Here is a 20,051-nt window from a genome sequence, read left to right on the forward strand (position 1 = left end):
TTGGATCGAACTCGAGTCGGCGTCCTCGTCAACAAAATTCGACCTCTGGATACCCATACTGAGTTTGATTAAAGCACCAGTCTTTTGCTCCGGTAAGGCCTGCCTAAAGGATTTAGTTCGCGCTTGATACGGTGTACTATAATTATCACCCGTTGAGTTTATTAATTTAACTTATGTTATCTTACTCTGACCAACACGAGTCATACTTTCCTCGTACGCCCAGTGACTCAAACAATTCAAGTGCACGTAATTGCCTATAATGAACTGGACCGGTTTAGGTTTAATCCAGCCTCAGTTTTAACAACCGAGTGCTAAGTTGGTTACTATCTGGGAGTCTGGCTCCAAAGACACTGGGGACAGACCTAAGTCCCATAAGGGCGCCGACCATCTTACATTGGTGGGATGAGATATGGAATAAGTGGGGAATTGTAGGGAGAGGTCCAGACTTCTAGTGGCTTGGGTGATTAAGCTCGTGAGAAGGTTAATTGGGTTAGAGCAACGAAATTACGTCAATGCTAATTGTGAACGTGTGATTTTCGGTTTGCTCGATCATCGAAGTTCTCTTGGCGCTTCAGATGTATCTTTCCAGCTTTTCTTGCTAGTTCTGTGGCAATATACAGGCGTTCAAAGAGGTAAGTAGGATCATGCTACAATTAGCAGGCTATGAATGTTCAATCCTTAGAACGAAAAAGGTGAACGTACTGTATGGACCCAATAAAACCGGTCGCAACAGTGTCTATGGTAGAGCTAGGGATGTGTTACGGGAATAGCGTCCAGGATGCAGCAGCGGACCCTATGAAGACTGAAACTGAATTGAAGGAGCAGGACAACAGGAAAGCCTTTGGAGAGCCTCAAGTCCTCAAGGCCTCAATTTCGGGGCTTTTCGCAACTCGGCTGCTCACGGTGGCTGGTCTATCGCGCGCGATGCATGCAAAAAGGACCTCGAGGACCTGGTCATGTTTTAATCGTTTCATCATAGTTTCCAATCAGACGAGATACTGTATAGATTCCCCCACAAGCAAGCAGGAACTTAATCAGGAACCACATGGTAGCATAACGCGAGCGTCGTGAACTCCCACGCTGTCACCACAAGTAACAGGGCTGACCTTGTATGATCATGTGGCTGGGGCTCTAAGAGTAAAGATCTAGAGGAGCAGGTATGATTCAAGAGCTGTTGTTGTCAATCAACAACAGCATGATAAAACCATTGGCTCTCTCATTCATTCTCAACCTCCTGTCGACAGGTTTGAAGCATGGCGAGCGCGACGATGATTTAGGATTTTATCATCTTGTTTCAAGAGCGGATGATTTATGTGTAGGAGTGGATGGTCCAACGCCCTCTATTGCTGGCTGGATTGGATTGGAGAGAGATTCTGATGTGAAGCCCAAGAGGTCTTTCTTCTGGTACGTCCGCACTGCGTGCATATGATAATTATGATTGTTGTTCATTGCCATGGCATTTGCCTCAACAGGTTTTTTGAGGCCGAGAAAGACCCTGATGATGCGCCTCTCATGTGGGTATTCCGGTGATTTTCGATGGTTCGGTTTGCTGATACTGATCGGCAGTTTGAGTATGGGCGGGGGCCCGGGATCTTCTGGGATGATGAATGCTTTACTTTACGAAGCCCCTTGTATCATAGGCCCAAAAGGAACAACGAAGCCGAATAAAGACAGGTGGACAGAGAGTTTCAACCTGTTGGCGCTAGACCATGTAAGTCGTCGCTCTTGGAGGAACAACGCTTAGGTTCTTTTAGCCAATCGGCGTAGGGTATTCGTATGGCATGTCGGTGAATAACAGTCAAGCTGCCGCCGAGGATGTCTTAGATTTCCTACAAAGATTTTTCAAGTTATATCCAAATTTAGCAAGGTATCTTCACTCACTTTTCTATGTCGAGTTCAAGTTATCAAGGATCTATCGTTTCAGGAGCAAGCTTGTGTTGGCCGATGGATCGTATGGAGGGACTTACGTTGCTCACATTGGGTCTGTGATTCACAGTCATAACGAACTGCTTGCCCGCGGTAACTCCCGAGAGATACCAATCAACCTTGAATCGATCGTCCTCCACAACCCGATATTTGTACGTTTTCTTCTAAGTGTCAGTTCTGGGCAGTACATTCAGGGTCATTGTTGTGTACAGAATCCACTGGCACACTATCAATGGCTATTGCATTACCGGTGCTTCCTGCATCAGGTCCATAATACAACAACATGTCAGGAGCTTTTAGGGTATCTTGGGCCATGTCTTGAGGCCATAGGATTGGCGTTCGAGGAGTCCACCACTGTAAACAGTGTCGCCGCCCAGAATATCTGCCTGGGACAATTGGGTGCAGGGGACACACAAGGTGTGCTGTTGGAAGACATACGTAAAACGGTAAGCGGGACTTGGCTCTGTCGGTTTCAGAAGTCTCAACAGAATCAAGTGTGATAGCGATGACGTATTTGTGTGCTATCCTGAGTATCTGTGGGCCAATGATCTCTTCAATAGCGCTGAGGCGAAACGTATACTCCGAGCACCGAACGGTCTGGTATTTGAAGGGTCTTCAGAGCGTGTTGGCAAGGAATTTTACGCCGCTGGTGACATGTGAGTTGGTTTGATCATGCCAATACAGTGTTTGATACGTCAAGAATTAAGTATCCGGCCACATCATAAACTATATGAACCCTTGCTGAGGGATGGTATACGAATCTTGTGTAGGTCTAATTCTGACTTTTTGCAAGCGATGTCGTTATAACACGAATGCCTGGCTTGTCTCAGTTATCATTGGAGCTCAAGATGCAAACTGCGCTTGGCCAGGGGTTTTATCGTCGGTATGTGAACAGAGTCAACCAGAGCGGTCATTTCTCAAAGCAATGTTAGATCAAACTCTTACAAACGCCTTACCAGCGGGAGTTCAATAGTGCACCAGACGTGCGTTGGCCTGCGCGAAATGTAACCGTACGCAAGGCAGGCCCTGGGGCTGCGGGCCAGCTAACTTATGCCCTGCTGGAAGATGCGGGTCACACGGTAGGCGGTGTGTACGATGATCCTACATAGAAGCTGACCGGTCACTGGATAGGTTGGACAGGACCAGCCGGTTTTGATGAAGGATATTGTAGCCAAATTTATCACCGAAGTCGATTTCTTCTGAATGAATTGAATGAGTACGCTTGTGGGCGAGCTGTGCACGTGATCTGACGTAATGTGGTAAAAATCACGGGCTGGCCGAATTGGCCTGTGTTTCTGCATGTGCGGTCAACGTTGTAACTTAACTTAGATGCCCTCTGGTCGTCGTTCTGCACGTCCTGCTCACAGCCTGCTTCAGCCTTCACACTCAAAGAAACTTTCTCAGTCTTCTAAGAACTCGGCCCCGCCCTCAGTTTCGTTTATCTTTGCTGAGCCAGAACAAGGCGCTCCTCTTAATTCTGCGTCACAAGTCATCGCATCAGCTCACCCTGACACTTATTCTATCTCTTCCACCGATAGTGCTTCTATCTACACTCGAAAAATAATATCTAAACCCTCAATATCAAGTCTGAGGGCCTTTGGGTCCCCTGTGCAAGAATCGGACGAATCGCGAGAGCCTTTTTCACCAGAACCGCCCACCCCACCAGAAGAAGATCACTCGTCATGTATGTATCCAGTTTCATCCTTCGTTCTTCACTAAACAAATTGTATGACACCAACAGTGCAGAGAGAAACGGACGGCACCACAGTCGTAAAGCCAAGTCATTTCGTCAGTGATCTGAATGCCATCCCTACCGATGATCCGGTTTCTCCACTGCCTTCCTCTCCCCATCCTCCGCTTCAATCCCGTAACACGTCCTGGTTTGGGAATTTCGGTCGTACACGTAGTGTCACAAGTCCATCGAAATTGAACGTGGTTCATACGCCATTGCCGACTCAGAACGTGACTCCGCCAGGTGTGACGGCTGAAGTCTATGAAAATAGGTCCTCCGCTTCGCTGCCTACCCGGATCAATATTTCTGCAACGGATAAGAATGAGGAGTCGCCGTCTCCCCAATCTGCACCGTCATCTTCCCTTCCAAAGGCCTTGGAACAACTCACTGTGCCGCCCATATCAACCGCGTCTTGTGATATATTCAAAGAACTAGACGATACCGTTTTGCAACTTTCACCCCATTTAGATTCGCCTTCTCCAACTATATTACCAAGTTCAGCCTTGAGTCGCCGCTTAGAGGAGCCCCCTGAAGAGTCTTCTTCTTTGCATAATGAAGTTCCAGTCGTAGATGTATCTCCCACATTGCCCCCTATTTCAACGCAGGGTCGGTTCACCATAGCTATCCCCTTTTTCGGACGCGCCAAAGTACCCTTGGCAGCTGTATTGGACAAAGCTGGAAAGGACAACGAGGTTGACGGCTACTCTGTCGCGCAAATTGCAGACCCCATGGATATTGGTCGGTTTCCTTATACATGTCATTTTCAAAAGCGTCTCAATAAGTGTCTATTTTTTCAGATTCTTCAAATCCACCGGTCACGATAGGTTCGCTCTCCGACTCCCCTCAACATTCATTGCAAAATGCCATCGTACATCCATCAGAGTTACCTTCCATATCTGACGCCAGAATGGATATATCTCCAAGTATCAACGATGAATACTCCTCACCGCAATCGTCTGCCAGTCACGCCGATCCAGAACCTGAGGTTATGCAGCCGCAGGCCCCGAACAAGTCTTGGTTGACATATATCGGTTGGTCTTCTGGCACCGCACCCCCTGATCCCGTATCTTCGAGTCCGCCGCAGGATCCTATGTCAGTCTCTCCCTCTCCCGGATCACCCTTAAAGCAGTCCGACTCGCTCGTAGTCGCGGTTCCGCCATTGTCCATTACACGCACTGTAACAAGCGAGCACCGGGATTCATCTAGTTCACCGACGCCGAGTAAAGGCTCTCCGAATTCCCAGAATGTACAGGACCGCCACGCGAACGAAATTAAAGAAGGGACGATTTCACAGGGGGAAATCACGAGTGGTAATGACATTTCTAAAGGCACCGAACCCGAGAGAGTCGCGCCGTCCCTTGAATTGCCAGAGGATCATTTGAAAGGAGTGCCGAGTTCGGCGGATCAGACGATTCAGGTGGTTTCACCGAAAACTGCACCTTTTGCTACAAGTTGGTTTAGTCCTTGGTCCTGGTATTCTCATCCGATGACTCAAGGAGCAGTGGCTCATCCTGATGATGAAGACAGTCAACATGTCGATAAAGAGTCCGTGGACTGTTCTGTCCCTGCAGGGACGTCAGTTGCACGAGAATCCGATGGTACTGGCATGGGTACTATAAGCGGGAATCACGCAGGCGTGGAAAGCGATGAATCCAAAGATTTAAGTTTGGGTAATTGTGCATCACCACTCGAGCAAGATTTAGAAACGTCAAAGGCGGCAAAGGAGGGTGCCGGTAATCAGTCTTTGAACACCGAACCGGAGGTAATATCGCCTTCTGGCGTAGTATCAAATCCAATCGAGCAAAGTATTACGGCCTATCGTTCGGGTTGGGCATCGTTTTTCAGCTCAAGGAAACTGGTCGTCAAGAGAATCGGGCATGCTGGTTCGGCCGCTTCCGGGTATCTGGATGGCGTGGAACGTGATGAGAACGGGATGGAAATTATGGAAGTAGATTTTGATGGGGATGCGAAGAGTGCGGACGTGGTGACGGACAGTGATCGTGATCCTAATCGGGAAGTAGATATGGTTGGTGCTGTGCAGACAAAGGGAGCCAGATGCGAGAGCAAGTTAGGGAATGCTGTTGTGTCTCGAAGCCCCACTACACTGGATAACACCAAGCGCGATCGAGATGCCGAATCATCGCATCAATCACAACCTACAGCCCCACCTTCCATCATTTTGGATGGCACCAGACAACCAAATGTTCAGCTAAATGTTGAATCTGATCCTGCCGCTTCGAAAAAGCAAAATATCAAGTCTTCTTCTGGTCCGACGACGCTTGTTCCTTCACCATCGATCTCATCGGGGCAGGGATTTGCTGATCCACCAGCTCCATCAGTGCCCGCTATGACGGCTGGAGGCGTTCGGGGGTTAAAGCGTACTGCCTCACCGGTGCCATCGTCGTCGTCACCAAAGAAGACCCATCCACCTCCAAACCTCGTCCTCCCCACATGGGAAGACACTTTCCATGTGCCTCCCCGGAGCATGATTCCACCGTCATCGGAAATCAAGCGAGAAGGTCACGAGCGAAGCGGTGGAAATTTACTGGGTCGCGCGATGGGATTTGTCAGTGGTGTGCTATTTTCGAAAGATAACACCGCAACAGGCATGGATTCAAGCTACAAGGGCAAACTAAGCAGTGACATCAGCGATGAACATCACGCGCACACCAGCGCATATGAGGAAGAACAACAAGGGAAGTACCAGGATTTCGGGAAGCAGTTACCTCGCGCATGGGAGTTGGTTGGGTCCCATCAGGATAATTTGAAGGCTTCTAGAACCCCACCGTCTGAAACTCCGACGCAGGTGGCTAGGCAAGCCGTTGGGCGGTTCCTGACATACGGTCAGGACGTCAACCGAGATGGAATGTTTAGCCCTGGGGAACAAAAACGTATCAATGATACACTTCGTGGTTGTCGGCGAGTAGTAGTCATTGGAATTCATGGTTGGTTCCCCGGTACGTATTCCCGGCAGTGGACCTTGTGTCATGGGCCTGATATTAGATTCTGATCTAGGTGCCGTCGTTCGTACAGTCTTAGGTGAAGTACGTGGTGTTAATCGGTTTGGTTTATTGTTGGCACTGATCAATGTTGGCTCGCCAATCTATTCAGCCCACTGGAACAAGTGATAAGTTCGTAAATATGATGGTTCAGGCCTTGGAGAATTTCCAAAGGGACTACGAAGTTTCCCTGGAAAGTATTACACGCATCCCGCTCGAAGGTGAAGGGACTATTGAACGTCGCGTTGAGAAGTGAGCCAATTTGGGAGTTTTTAACTGATCCACCCCAGTAGAACTGACTCCTGATTTTCAGGTTATACAGCAACATGACAGCTAATCAAGATTGGATAAACGATCTTCATGCTGCTGATGCGATTTTCGTGGCTACTCATTCACAAGGCTCTGTGGTTTCAACGCATCTCTTGAACCGCCTCATTCGTGATGGACATATCTGTACATCAATAGATGGCCTTGGTCCTGAGACGTTGGTATCGAAACCCCAGCGCGTTTGTTGTCTTTCCTTATGCGGAATACATCTTGGACCGCTTCGCTATCTCAGTAGCAGTACTTTCTTTCAGCCTTACATTCAGGTGTGTCCCAATTGTTCATATAGCGAATTATCTAATTGAGATCGATCGGTCTTCTATTTTATGATATGCAGTACTTCGAGTCTGTCGCCGCCCGAGAGCTCTTTGAGTTTCAGGTAAGCAGAATGATTTATGATGAGGTTTTACTAACAGGGTGCTAGAATACCGAAAGTGCAGCGTCCAAGTCATATGTCAATGCTCTACGTCACATCTTAAATAACGGGGTAAGTCGGTCAAAGAATGTTCCCGAGGCGAGGTCTCAGCTCAAACTTCCTTGGCTTCGCTTGACTACATTAGGTGAAGATGGTTTATGTCGCCTCGTTAAATGATCAAGTAGTGCCCATCTATTCAGGATTATTCACGGCCGTCTCACATCCGTTGATTTTGCGGGCTCTGTACATTGATGGTGCTGCATATCAGTAAGTCTTTTTCAATCATTAGATCGGTGATGGACCGGACTTGACGATATACTATACTCGGAAGCTCTTCAGACTTTTTGTCGAATCTCTTGGTTCTTTTGCTTCGAATTCTCAATTCGGGTATCAGCGACAGCGGACTGCTCGCACACCTATCAGAGGCCACGGCTGGTTCCCTAAATGGTGTTGGACATTCGACAGCTTATGAAGAAATTGCTACGTACTCGTATGTTGTCATTTCTAGATATATCCCGTCCATAACGGAATTGATGTTCTTATACTCTTCTTGTCGATATAGCCTGGCTGTCAAATATCTCTTTCTGACAGACGATGGACATGCGGATCAACCGGAGGTAAATTTAGAGCCATTTAATGCCAGCCATGAGCAGAATGACTATGAGGTATGATGTTGCTTTACGATTTGCGCTCAAACGATCATCTCATCAATAATAGATACCTTGGGCGCTGCGAGATATCATCGCGAATGAGCATGTCAGACACTTCTTTACTCGGGAGATTGGCGACCTGCGTGATGCATTTCGAGATTGGCACCCCAAGACGACAATTCTGCGAGATCTCAAACGCAAATTGCAGCCAATTCAACGGCTCCCATCAACTTTTCCCTCTCGGGGTCTTGTCGGTAAGCTATAATTACCCATACGAGATAATGTGCATATTCTTCGTATTGGAAGCGCAACGTTGATCGTGTTTCGGTTGCGTTTTCTGATCTATTTTTCTGATTACAAACTCACGTCCTAATTCATACACGGGATGTTGTAATACCAGGCAATTGTATTAATTACACAGTTTACATTTAGAATCCTTACTAGCTTGACTAATACGAGGGAAAGAAATGCACGCGGTTCGAGAGTATCACGATTCTTTACGAGGACAACATTTATGCTCGATACTCAGCCCCGCAATCACCAATGGTGGTAATTAACCTCCTACTATTAGAACGAGCAAGTATTTCCTCGATATCCGCGCGATCTTGCGGGGAAAGTCGGAAATTAAATACCTTTGCATTGTCGGTAAAATGCTCTGTGATTCCGAGCCGCGCACCTGAAACAAAGTGGTTTGGTAATAGTCCTCTAATCGCTGATAGGATATGCGTACCAATCAGAACACCACCTACAAATGGATGGTCGAGAACCCACCGCATGGCGATGTTAGCTATGCTCAACCCCCCATGTCGGTCGCCAATCAAACGTAGTACCCGCAGCAGTGATTGGAAAAGCTCCCATGAGCCCCATGATATCAATATGATATCAAGATACTAAGAGTTGAGGTGAGGACAATGGGCGATTGGATTTCAGATCATCAAGTCGGACAGTGAGTTCACCTTGCGCTGAGAAGGTGTTAACACGACTTCTTCACCGTATGGATCTGGGCTGGGTTGCCCTAACCACCGATCGCTCAAGAAATTTCCACACTAGAACATGGAACCGACATCAGGGTTTTCCAACTTTAAAACAACCATGGGAATGTACCAATGTGCCATAGGTGAGAAGCTTGACGTCGTGTTTCATGCATACATCGCCCATTCCATGGAGTGGACGCGTGTCGATGATTGAGAACTGTCGTGGTCAATCACAATCAATTAGGGAGCGAATGGAGTTCGAATGGAGTTGCGGAATTTGAAATATTTACCTGAACTTGATTAGAAACAATAGCACCTGGCCCAAGTTGTGTGCAAATTTCGTCTACGTGTTTCGTGTCAAAGTTACAAAGACCAATGTTGGAAATATACCCCTCCAACTGAAGGCACTGGAGGTGGTATAGGGCGTCAAGGTACGCCTTGTCATTATAGTCTTGCCAATGAAACTTCCAGTGATGGACAATAAGAAGTCGTGCAATTTGGGTCGGAGTTTACACTTACCTGTAGGAGATCGATACGTTTCGTTTGCAAGCCTCTTAATCGGCCCTTTACAGCTTCCAACACGACCTCGCGTGTTGGAATGCATTTATGAAAGACACACCACTTGGTAGCGATATATAGCTTGCTAGAATCCGGTAGTTGGCGAGCAAAGTCTCCCTAACGTGGATAAGACGGTCAGATTAAGCCGAAAGGGATGCATTGAAACCACTTACGACGATACTTTCCGCTGGGCCATAGTGGTCCGCTAGCAGAGAAGGGAGACCAACATTTATTATGGGTTTCCCAGGTAGTCTCCATTCAAAACGACTCACCCTGTGATGTGTCAAGGACACCCAAAGGAGTCGCGAGATGAGAGTGTTCAGATACTCAACAGCGGGTACGCCTCACCATGTCTGATTGAACTGTCAGCGATAAATTCCTAGTACAAGCGAAACCAAGTACCAAAAAAATAGTAACCACTATCTACCAGCCTTCCCATACTTTTCTTGATGTCGTCAAGGTCGGCGGAACCCCATGCTGACGAGGAGAGCTGCCATAGTCCCGTCCATATACGGGGTACGCTGACTTGGCCCAAGCGAGAGAATTCACGAGGAGGAGGGATAGGTGAAGACATAGCTGATCGGACGCCTAAGTTTGCTTGCAAGTAATGTGTCCATCGATTTATAGGAAACCGGATTACTGAAGGAGATGCAAGGACGTAAAACAAAAGACAAGTGGGCCAACCTGGTTCGACTCGGTCCAGTGAATGTAATGAACCAGTGAGTGTTTATTCACCGGAGATCCCGGAGCTAGATGTCTTGTGATAACCCTGATCGTTGATTTCTCTTGAGTCTATAAAATGCCTGGCAATACCACATCTTCTCTCATCACATTCTGCTTCTCTTCCCGCTTTCTCGTACATATACTGCTTTGCGCCATTGAACCATGCCTGCACCTTCTGAATCGGTTCCTCCTTCTACTCCGGTTTTGGGGCATGTGTAAGGGTGCATTTGCCGCGTTGTTTTACCTTGTAGGCTGATTTCTATCCAGGAACCTTATGCTCGACACATTTATTGCAAATGCAAGCATAGAAGAGTGAGCTTTTCCTGCGTTAAGTCAATACAAAACTCCTACAGCACTTCCAGCCTACGTGCCATCACGCGGAATATGTTAGCCACCAACCCGAGTTCTTTGACACAGACCTTCACGGCTTGTGCACGTACTCGACTCCGCAGACCGGACAATACTGTACAGCTGCTTTCCGCCCCCATGTTCCAACAGTCGGAAGATGGGTTTTACACGCCTACGGCTTCACTGTACGAGCTTCTCTCCAGAACGCGCAAGCTCTATGGTGTCGGCATAGGATCTTCTAGTCTGCCTCTACTCACCGCTATCGTGCGAGCTACTATCGGAGTCCGATGGCGGGAGCGAGGTGAAATGGCTGAATTGCTTACTGTCATTGATAATGACATCAGTCAAGCCATCCAGGTGTGCAACTAAGCATAACTTGTCCTCACCGTGACACCGATTAGGCCGAATCTTCCTATAGAGTACGAAAGAAGAAGTCATCAACACCTCTGTTGACAACATGTCCGCGGTTCGAGATGCTGCAGAGAAGTTGAAACAGTCCGTGACAGATTGTAAAAAGGAAGTGAAGACGTGGAATGGCAAGTTCCCATTTGGACGAGCGGAGATCAGCATACACTCCTGGAAGCCGTGACGTGGAACTTATTTTTGGTTATTGGGGCTTGCATAGTTGATGTCATTGTTGTTCTATAAGATATATATCTCCTCTGTTTACTACTTCATACCGACATTGAACTTCCAACTGCGAGACCACAATATATACCCGGTTGTATGGTATGTTCGGATCTACGATCAAACTGTTGGTCTCTTGTTTCATAGTATTGACATTGCGTCGACGTCGGTGTTCATCTGATGTGGAACGTTCTCTAGAAGGTGCCTGGAAAATCAGCGCATCGCAGGTTTGAACGCCGGAAAATTCGTCGTCGCGTCTCCTGAGAAGTATCCAAAGTGAAGAGTTTGACGACTGGTGACTTATCGGGTAACCTATCGGAAAAATGATATAATAAGGTGGATGATGGACAAGCCTTCGCAAACTATTCCCTATACTAAATCCATTAGTTGGTTACTTAGTCGTATCGAGCTGAGTCGTATACCACGGATGCATACGAGCGATGCGTAATAAATCTGGATATCTCCTCCTTCTCTTTTGGACCCTCTTTTTTGCAACAACAAAAGTCAACTCCGCTCATGGGTTCCGCCCCAGAATAATTCCCCACGTGAAGGATTCCTCATACGGCAGTCCTCTTAGGTAACCTGGGGAGCTCGGCTTTGAGAGTTACTTTTACCAGAGTCACCGGCTCGCTCAATCAGTGACCCTAGCCTGCCTCAATGCGGAGTGACAACTTAACAACTTGATGTGTTACTTGTTCTTTGTACGCACCAATAATCCCGTCCCTTTCACCCTCGAATGACATTACTTGTGTCACTGTTGCGGAATTCAATGACATGAGAACGGCCCCTTATAGGTGATGCCATCTGCTTTGGGAGCACAACAGAAACGGATGCTAACAAATGCTGGGGCAATCCTTGCCTCTAGTAACCTATCCACCGGAGAAATACAATGTGGCAATTCCCCTATGGGTGTCTTTTCGGTACCAGCAATCCTGCTGAGCAGGAAACGAGCATGACTCAATCATAATATATTTGCAATACACTTACAATCCTGATGGTGGGACCCCGGCGAGAAATTTGTACAGCTTATGATGCAGTCAGGTTATTAAAAAGAAAGCCGGTCACGCCGTAGACCAAATCAAGACTGACGGTGACTATACTCGTCCTTTCTATATCCTGAGTCTTTCCAAACAATTCTAAAACTGTGGTACCGGTAGTTCACACTGTAATGACAGTAACTTGAAGTCGGCTACGTCACTTCAAGCGGCAGGTCATAATCTAACAACCGTCACCATCGCACCTCTCACATGTGAGTCGTTGACACTATAACAAACTGATCACAAGTAACAAGCGCCACTACACGTGCAGGCCACAAGATAACTGTCCATAATTAATAAGAGACTACGTGCAGTGCGCGCCGCCACTCAAGCTCACTATCTGTGAAATCGTATCACATACGCTTCCATTTCAAAACTAGTACAAAATCGAGGGCGTGGCCATGCGTAGTAGGCGGAGCGAGAATGAGAAGATTTCCCTATTCGGTGGTGATGATTTTTGCCACGCTTGAATTTTTTCCGTTCCTCTCATGTTTGCGCTAAAAGGTATCGACTATCACCCCAGCTTACAAGAATTCTCAGACTCTAGCTCTACTGCCTTGCTGTAACCTCGCTGATTCGATTCACTCTCTTGAAAACCTCGTTCGCTGTTCAACTTCGTCGTACTCTCATTTCTCTACATTCCTCTCTCCCAGCTTGTTATCCTTACGGCCTACCTACCCGGCTTCGAAGGCTCGAGGTCGTTTCGGCGACCCTTACGTTTTGTTGATCAAGTCGAACTCGCCTTCTTGGATACACTAATAACATTGCTTGCAACTTGAAGCCCTTGCCACTGCGGCTGGTAATTTTTATATTTGGGTGGTTTAAACAAATGACATATATGTTGGCATGGTTTAGGTATACGAGTAAAGCGAGTAGGCAAGGTTTATTTGAGATTAGTGCCTCTGTATCCCCTACGAATGGTAAAAATGACAGGGACTCAATGACAGTAAAATTGAGTACGTCGAGTCTTGTTGATCGTTATGAATTTATCTGATAGCAAACAGGAACTTATTTACTGTATATACGAAACGAGAAGAAGACTGAGTTTAATCGTCGTACCTCGGTGGCATTGTTAAGTCGTGCCACTGATCACTGGGGTGTACCTACTACCGGTTGCCTTCAAGTTCCGGTTGTTATTTGGTTTGTGCAGCTATGCGTTTGAAAAATTTTGGATATGAGAGTCAGCAGTGCCATTCATCATTTAAAGTAGGCGCTGTCACGGTTGCATTTCGACATCTTGAGTTTGCCTTATGGCGTAGTCAGGCTCTCAGTGAGCGAGTTATGGTTGACGAGCACCGCGAAGTGAGTGGAGCAAACCATGAACAAACCTATACTACGCCTCTGAGCCAATGAAGCAGCTGGAATGTCGAAATATTGTTTACAAAAGCATTAACGACAAAATCGTAATCCGTCACACCATTGAACAATAGATCGTGACCGGCACCGCACCAACATGATACCGGCTGCCGTATTTGGTTTGTCTGATTGATAATACTGTAGTGTAGCAGTCCTGTGTACTCGGCGGCACAGTGGATACATGTTCGTTTGATTCGACCATCGATCAGGGTGCACGCTATCACATCCTTCATCACTGGATAAAGGCCTTGGTCTCCTGGCCTCCAGATCCCTCTCGTATGTCACCGTCATCCACAGACCATGAAAAGGAACTCAGTAAAGACGACAACCACGATAACTGCGCTTCTTCGAGGATACTGCAAGAACATGAACATCCCCAGCATCTTCCAACTTGGCGGAAATGGCTGGCTGTTTCTGTAACTGGCTCTGCTTCAGCATGCGTAACAGCCACCTCTTCTATGGTGAGACTTAGACTGAGAATTCTAACACACTCATAACTAAACTTGTATTGTTTTTATATAGGCTGCGTTTGCTGAGGATGGTGTTTCTGCCGATTTTCACGTTGGGCATACCGTTTCCGTGTTACAAATCAGCCTATACGTACTGGGCTTAGGGCTAGGGCCTATGGTCCTTGGGCCTCTGTCAGAAATTTACGGAAGAAGGCCTGTGTATCGCTCATCGTATGGGTTGTTCTTCGCCCTTTCATGGCCTGTCGCATTTGCACCCAATATTGGTACGACACGTAGAAGGCGCATGAGATGAAGGTCATTTACGGTGATTTATAGGTGTATTCCTCGCCTTCAGATTTATTACTGGTATTTGTGGAGCCGCTTTTTTGAGTGTCCCCGGAGGGAGTATCAGTGACATGTTCTCAGATCAGACAGTCGCAACGTGAGTGTGTAACCCACTCTTATCATTACCACTAAATGTTGAGTTTCGAAGACCCATGGCGGTTTACACAATTTGTCCTTTTTTGGGTCCTGTAGTTGGTCCCGTTGTTAGTGGGTACGTTTACACCTCTATCTCCTGCTACTGAGAGTGACATAACCACCAGCTTCATCAATGACGTATGCAGAACCCCTGAACTAGAGAAACATTGATTCAACAACTTTGTTAGCATCTGGACTGGCGCTGGACATATTATATCATTCTCATGTGGGCCTTTGGCCAGCTCATCGCTATCTTTCTTGTGAGTCGATCACACACGACCGACCGAAGTCTAACGTCGGCACCCGAAAAACCAGTTTATACCCGAGACTTATGTGCCTGTTCTAATCAAAGCAAAGCTTATCCGCCAAAATCTACATCATGCATCGGAAACAAAAATGCACACCGTAAAACATGTGGCCAAGGCAATAGCGTTTAGCTGTTACACACCCTTTAGTAAGGTATACCACCTCTTTGAAAGAAACTAATGGAACGACAATCTGGCAGGGCTTCTATTTTCCGACATGATGGCATTACTTCTAGACACATGGTACGATCTAGTCTCTATCAGAGTATTACAGGCTCACGTTGCGTCAAGGAACGCTGTCATTTTGGGCATCCTCTATTTGGCTTTCCAAGTTTTTCCCATTATTTTTGAGGGCGGCCACGGGTTCACTGTTCAGGAGACTGGGCTCGGATATCTGGGTATTGGATTAGGTATGATTATTGGCTTGGCAACTCAGCCATATTGGAATAGGTACGTACGCTATACCTGATGACGACATTGAGATTTATCTGTCTAGCAGATTTTATATAAGAGTTTCACAAAGGAACGGGGGGATCCTACCCCCAGAAGCACGACTTTATATGGGACAAGTAGGAGGCATCTGTGTATCTGTCGGTATGTGATATACCGATATAAGGGGTCATAGTTTCTAATAGCCAGATAGGTCTGTTCTGGCTGGCTTTCACAACTTACCCTGCCGTACCTTGGATCGTTCCAATTTTGGCTTCGGTCCCATTTGGCTGTGGGATTTATTTTGTATATGCGTCAACGTTCACGTATCTCGTCACAACTTATAGGCCTATTGCTGCTTCTGCGATGGCTGCGAATAGTGCGATGAGATCCACCTTTGCGGCTGTCTTCCCGTTGTTTGCAGGAGCCCTGTACGCGAGGCTTGGTACCGTCGGTGCAACAGCTCTCATGGCTGGTATAACAGCTATCATGGCGCCATTCCCGTGAGATTTCTATTTCATTCAACCACATCTGCTAATTGATCTTCTTCGAAATAGTTTTATATTCGCGCGTTTGGGGCCTCGCTTACGCAAAAAATCAAAACTCGCTGTATGAAAACAAGTTCGCACATATCAAGTCATGCATTGTACGATAGTACGATAAGTGATATTTACATAAGCGATATGGTACATTAGGACCAGGTATACTGGTGCAATGGATTAAAAGGAGTCGTAATTTCTCCAACAGACCCCCAAATTCTATTATCAGATTTCCCGACATAACATCAAGGTTTCGCCTCTAATTAACCGTTGGAATGAGATGATGTACTTGACGATGCTAGTATAGACTAAGAGGCCAATCATTCAAACTCAAGTTAGCAATTGGTGTTACTCCAAGATAGTATACTATGGCAAGCATTATTGTTTCCTAGAACGCCTCGATACAAGTAACTTGACGTGAGCCGCGGGTAATTATTGTCTACTAGCGCCCGGCGACAACAGCAATTTGATTTATCATGTATGGTCGTCGAGAGTTGAGGTACCAAAAGTTATGATCGGAAGCGAGACTGGTCGCCGATCAGAAGATACTGGTTCACGAAGCCACTTAACGAGATCATCATGGTTCAAACCTTACAAAAGTGACATTCAGGAGTGGCGGTTTCGCCCTACTTCGAAATAACAATAATTCGTACGATGACAAGCTCTAAACGCCACTAGATATAAACTATATACACGCAAACACAACACAGACTATTCAGAAGGAAAAAAATATAAGAGCAAGAACGCGACGAAAAAATACCATAACATTATAGGCGTTTCTGGTGAATTGCATCCAGGGCGGCATGACATCGCATTTGCAAGGCATTCTAGATATGGTGGTCAGATATTTCGTAAGGAAGGATGTCATTTATCATACCTCCATACTATACTTCCCCTGTTACGAGAGAAAGAAAATTTAATTTCAAATTATAAAAGAAGTTCACGCCATGATGCCTCACCTTTCTACCGGATGGTCCAACCTCAAGATATTTGCCGGATGTGACCAGTTCAAATTCATTTCGAGCAGCGTCGTGATGTCCTTGGCAGGCTAGCAATCGACCCAATTCATAATCTACATGGGGGTTGCGTTTAGTTTATGCCGTCTGGCTTTGAAAAATTAGACGTACGAGTGTAATAGACAATGTGATGGTCTAGTGTGATTTTAGGACCATTTTCAAGTACATGCCGAAATGCTTCCTCGGATTTAGTCGCTGCTTCTTCCTTTGGAATTTTCAGAGTTTCATTCGGGTCAAGAACGGCGTCTGGGTCCTATTTCAAGAATAAGGTGGGGTAAAAATTGAAGAAACGAATGCAACTGACAGGATATGCCGCGTAACGAAGACAAACACCTTGGAGGAAATGGGCCAAACAGTAGTCATCCCAATAACTACCTCCTTCGTACTTCTTCGAATCCGATTTGTGGGTATCAAGTTTGGTCAACAACTTCTCTATTTCCGGCAACATTTTGTTCACGATCACCTCTCGAGGGGCATGCGCGATACCAAGGAAAATGTACGAGAGCTCGAGGGCTGGAAGAGCAAGTCGATTGCCTTGTTGTAAAAATTTGCGAGCTTTACGGGCCACGAATTTCTATAAACTTTTTCAGAGCTCAATGTCAAAATGATAGATATTGCTCCTCACCTCAAGCGGAATCGACTTTCCGGCTATTCTCTGCCTTAGCTCCGGAACTTTCTTCATTATCATCACAGCTTCTTCCTTCTGCTTTTCATCCCCTATTTCCAACAAACATACAGCCATTCCATAAGCATAGGTGGATTTCGACCACTGCATAGTTCCTTGGTTCAGTGGAAATCAAGGCGGAAGTGACGTGACTTACTGTCGCTTCTGCCTTTAAGTGAGTCCAACATTCCAGACTAGCGGGTATATTCCACAGGGCCAGATTAGCAAGAGCTATCTCCCAGTAAGAAATATGATGTAGATTGCGATATTGTTTTTGAGACTCCATTGCCTTCGTGTAATAGTGAACAGCCAACTTGGGCTGAGATTGACATACGGCGAGGCGGCCAGCACCAAATAAGAAGAAAACGCCTAGAAGCCCGTCAGAACGGAAACTCGAAGGGGAACCATTGACGAACCATTAGGGTATCGCTTCAGATTCCATTTTAAGATTTTAGCGGCGATGGAAATATCGACACAATCGAAAGTAAAGCTCGAAAGAACGAGATGAAAGATGAGGAGGGCCATATCGCAAATGCTGCGTCTCACGCCTTCCTCCTCTAGGGGTCACAGTTAATTTTCGATCAAGGAAAATGCAACTTTTCGCGTACTGGCACTAATTTCAGGCTCTTCCTTCTCCTGCGTCCATCCTCCAGCCTTCATCAGGGCTTTCAGACCAAGCTTGCGGTCACCACGGTACCCGAACAACTCGACAAATGTCATAAGCTTGCCAGGCATGAGGCTCAGGATGAGGTGGCTCATCCCGATACCGAGATAGACACCGGAACGGAAGTGAATATCGATCGTCTTGTCAGTGGGTCCGTGGCCCGCGGCAACGGCTTCGGCATCCGCGGAGTCCAAAAATTGACCAAGTTGTCGATAAATTCCAATCGTAGTTCGCATGTTTAGTCTAGAAGAATTTAGCTAGCAAGTTCATGAACTCGAGAAGATAACTCACGCTTCTTTGATGAACGCTAGCCAGTCACCAGAATAGACAATCCCAAGCAGTGCCTGCAGAGCGGATGAGTCCCGGAAAAGGATTGCTACCGAAAAATTCTCACCTTCTCAAAAAGGCTTTCCGCGTATACCAGTTCGGCATGTCGCTCCACCGAGGTCATACCTTTGATATGACTGACGCCAGAACTAAGAGAAGAGACGACATAGCCAGCCAGACGTGAACCGAGGAAAGCTTGCTTCTTGCGGTGTTCACTAGCAATCTGATTGCCATGCTTGGTATGTCGAATGCCAGCCAGAAGATCCTGTGGTAAAGGTGCGGTCGGTACGAGTGGTCAACGTGGAACATCCTCGAAGTACGCACTTCATCTTCGTATGACATTATGCCTTTGACACATTGTATGAGCCCATATCCAGTGGCGAAATATAGACGCTCTCTGTGCTGGACAGGTTAAACACTGAAGGTTGAAAGGGAGTAATTACGCACTTGGGTTCATCCATCTTATGGCAATACTCTTCGGACTCCAACATGTGAGAAGATAGGAAACGCTCAAGTGCATAGGCGACTCCGGGGATGTCACCCAAAGCTTCGTCTGGAGTGTAGGGTCTTTCGACAGTTGGAGGCAATTCCGAGTTGTGATTGGACTTCCAAGACGCCCCCGCCTCCTCTACTGAAGAGGCGTCGGAAGTAGCGGGTGTTTTGCCAGTCTCGTTGGGGCCGTGCGAGGCGGAGCATGCAGTGGAGTCGCCAGTGGTGCTGTCGTCGCTGATAGGGACATTGTTGAGAACCTGAAGAGCCATGTGGTGGAAGTTAAAAGGAAGGACTGGAAGTAGATATGAGCAGCAGCGTGACCGCTAGTGATGGGAATAGCCAGGCGGGTATGTTACAAAGAAAATTCAGAACTGCTTCAATTCACGCGCCTGGTCATGATTTTCCCTATACCCCCTCTTCTTCATTACACCTTATCCGGCACAGCCTCGCCAATGTGTCCGTGAGGCAATGACACCAGGTGACTTTTGCTGGCCACCTAGGCCGCCAGAAACGAAACCTCGCGTCAGTTGCACTCCTTGGCTCAGATTCTGCGCTCACCTAAAGCAGTGACGGCCAGGTGAACTGACCACACCCAACTACCATTCTTCTGAGCACCAGCAATCGGCCGCTGCAAACTTTCAAGGGTCATTTCTTCGTGCCGGTTTTGGGACGCCGGTTCCCAATTGCCGAGGCCCGAAGGGTCCGACCATGGTCACATGTAACAGAAGCGCACATGAGAAGCCCATGCACCTACAAACCCAAAGATCTCGTCTCGACTTAATAACCTGTACCTCAGTGACACCCATACCCCACGTCCTCTCAGGTCAAAAAAGCTCAGATTCTCGTAACTAGTGCGCAGGGGAACTTGATGTTGGATTTTGATTACATAATATTGGGTGTTATCGTAGTTGAGCCATTTGACGATTTGCTGATTCCTTCAAACGACTCGAGTGTGATGCATGTAATCCTTGATGACGGTCAACGAAGTCTTGGCCGCAGATAAGGATCCAGCCTAGA

The 20,051-nt window shown here is 46.9% G+C and overlaps 6 protein-coding genes across 6 annotated transcripts; 4 read left to right on the forward strand and 2 right to left on the reverse strand.

The window, feature by feature from the left end:
* Positions 1-1,566: 1,566 nt before the first annotated feature.
* On the forward strand, positions 1,567-3,154 carry AGABI2DRAFT_187505 (hypothetical protein). Its single transcript, XM_006464116.1, has 9 exons — positions 1,567-1,711; positions 1,755-1,867; positions 1,925-2,078; positions 2,139-2,372; positions 2,422-2,582; positions 2,634-2,692; positions 2,757-2,809; positions 2,859-3,005; positions 3,058-3,154. The coding sequence occupies exons 1-9, from the start codon at positions 1,574-1,576 to the stop codon at positions 3,127-3,129; spliced, it is 1,131 nt and encodes a 376-aa protein (XP_006464179.1). The 5' UTR covers positions 1,567-1,573; the 3' UTR covers positions 3,130-3,154.
* Positions 3,155-5,264: 2,110 nt separating this feature from the next.
* On the forward strand, positions 5,265-8,311 carry AGABI2DRAFT_75124 (hypothetical protein; the record flags this gene model as incomplete). The annotated part of the gene is given in 9 exon segments (XM_006464117.1): positions 5,265-6,642; positions 6,662-6,702; positions 6,791-6,909; positions 6,971-7,247; positions 7,319-7,360; positions 7,542-7,663; positions 7,728-7,886; positions 7,959-8,061; positions 8,114-8,311. 9 exon segments carry the CDS (start codon positions 5,265-5,267, stop codon positions 8,309-8,311), a joined length of 2,439 nt encoding a protein of 812 aa, XP_006464180.1.
* Positions 8,269-10,267, reverse strand: AGABI2DRAFT_226244 (hypothetical protein). The gene is made up of 8 exons (XM_006464118.1): positions 9,981-10,267; positions 9,752-9,783; positions 9,540-9,695; positions 9,311-9,484; positions 9,151-9,237; positions 9,003-9,092; positions 8,777-8,936; positions 8,269-8,722 (listed from the first exon to the last, which is right to left on the reverse strand). The coding sequence occupies exons 1-8, from the start codon at positions 10,150-10,152 to the stop codon at positions 8,559-8,561; spliced, it is 1,035 nt and encodes a 344-aa protein (XP_006464181.1). The 5' UTR covers positions 10,153-10,267; the 3' UTR covers positions 8,269-8,558.
* Positions 10,268-10,415: 148 nt separating this feature from the next.
* On the forward strand, positions 10,416-11,379 carry AGABI2DRAFT_194722 (hypothetical protein). The gene is made up of 4 exons (XM_006464119.1): positions 10,416-10,516; positions 10,569-10,613; positions 10,664-11,006; positions 11,068-11,379. The coding sequence occupies exons 1-4, from the start codon at positions 10,464-10,466 to the stop codon at positions 11,236-11,238; spliced, it is 612 nt and encodes a 203-aa protein (XP_006464182.1). The 5' UTR covers positions 10,416-10,463; the 3' UTR covers positions 11,239-11,379.
* A 2,523-nt stretch (positions 11,380-13,902) lies between these two features.
* AGABI2DRAFT_226250 (hypothetical protein) lies at positions 13,903-16,084 on the forward strand. The gene is made up of 12 exons (XM_006464120.1): positions 13,903-14,130; positions 14,192-14,402; positions 14,455-14,560; positions 14,612-14,674; positions 14,724-14,736; positions 14,787-14,858; positions 14,914-15,052; positions 15,104-15,146; positions 15,195-15,353; positions 15,403-15,493; positions 15,543-15,835; positions 15,890-16,084. The coding sequence occupies exons 1-12, from the start codon at positions 13,948-13,950 to the stop codon at positions 15,945-15,947; spliced, it is 1,431 nt and encodes a 476-aa protein (XP_006464183.1). The 5' UTR covers positions 13,903-13,947; the 3' UTR covers positions 15,948-16,084.
* Positions 16,085-16,565: 481 nt separating this feature from the next.
* Positions 16,566-19,302, reverse strand: AGABI2DRAFT_194724 (hypothetical protein). Its single transcript, XM_006464121.1, has 13 exons — positions 18,990-19,302; positions 18,867-18,939; positions 18,610-18,807; positions 18,507-18,559; positions 18,160-18,458; positions 17,968-18,108; positions 17,709-17,920; positions 17,513-17,656; positions 17,192-17,461; positions 16,999-17,140; positions 16,831-16,943; positions 16,749-16,766; positions 16,566-16,698 (listed from the first exon to the last, which is right to left on the reverse strand). Exons 1-13 carry the CDS (start codon positions 19,031-19,033, stop codon positions 16,639-16,641), a joined length of 1,767 nt encoding a protein of 588 aa, XP_006464184.1. The 5' UTR covers positions 19,034-19,302; the 3' UTR covers positions 16,566-16,638.
* Positions 19,303-20,051: the final 749 nt, after the last annotated feature.

Source organism: Agaricus bisporus (assembly GCF_000300575.1).
Source record: "Agaricus bisporus var. bisporus H97 unplaced genomic scaffold AGABI2scaffold_9, whole genome shotgun sequence".
NCBI lineage: Eukaryota > Fungi > Basidiomycota > Agaricomycetes > Agaricales > Agaricaceae > Agaricus > Agaricus bisporus.

Coding starts and splice junctions, on each gene's coding strand:
- AGABI2DRAFT_194724 (XM_006464121.1), bottom strand. CDS start 19,033: ATGTTGGAGTCCGAAGAGTATTGCCATAAGATGGATGAACCCAA. Junction 18,808..18,866: donor TAATGTCATACGAAGATGAA/GTGCGTACTTCG, acceptor CCTTTACCACAG/GATCTTCTGGCTGGCATTCG. Junction 17,921..17,967: donor TCTGAAGCGATACCCTAATG/GTTCGTCAATGG, acceptor ACGGGCTTCTAG/GCGTTTTCTTCTTATTTGGT.
- AGABI2DRAFT_187505 (XM_006464116.1), top strand. CDS start 1,574: ATGGGCGGGGGCCCGGGATCTTCTGGGATGATGAATGCTTTACTTTAC. Junction 1,712..1,754: donor ACCTGTTGGCGCTAGACCAT/GTAAGTCGTCGC, acceptor AGGTTCTTTTAG/CCAATCGGCGTAGGGTATTC. Junction 1,868..1,924: donor TTATATCCAAATTTAGCAAG/GTATCTTCACTC, acceptor CTATCGTTTCAG/GAGCAAGCTTGTGTTGGCCG.
- AGABI2DRAFT_194722 (XM_006464119.1), top strand. CDS start 10,464: ATGCCTGCACCTTCTGAATCGGTTCCTCCTTCTACTCCGGTTTTGGGG. Junction 10,517..10,568: donor ACTCCGGTTTTGGGGCATGT/GTAAGGGTGCAT, acceptor ATTTCTATCCAG/GAACCTTATGCTCGACACAT. Junction 11,007..11,067: donor ACATCAGTCAAGCCATCCAG/GTGTGCAACTAA, acceptor ATCTTCCTATAG/AGTACGAAAGAAGAAGTCAT.
- AGABI2DRAFT_226244 (XM_006464118.1), bottom strand. CDS start 10,152: ATGTCTTCACCTATCCCTCCTCCTCGTGAATTCTCTCGCTTGGGCCAA. Junction 9,784..9,980: donor TAGTGGTTACTATTTTTTTG/GTACTTGGTTTC, acceptor CTTCTCTGCTAG/CGGACCACTATGGCCCAGCG. Junction 9,238..9,310: donor TTGTTTCTAATCAAGTTCAG/GTAAATATTTCA, acceptor TGACCACGACAG/TTCTCAATCATCGACACGCG.
- AGABI2DRAFT_226250 (XM_006464120.1), top strand. CDS start 13,948: ATGTCACCGTCATCCACAGACCATGAAAAGGAACTCAGTAAAGACGAC. Junction 15,147..15,194: donor GCATTACTTCTAGACACATG/GTACGATCTAGT, acceptor CGTTGCGTCAAG/GAACGCTGTCATTTTGGGCA. Junction 15,836..15,889: donor GCTATCATGGCGCCATTCCC/GTGAGATTTCTA, acceptor TCTTCGAAATAG/TTTTATATTCGCGCGTTTGG.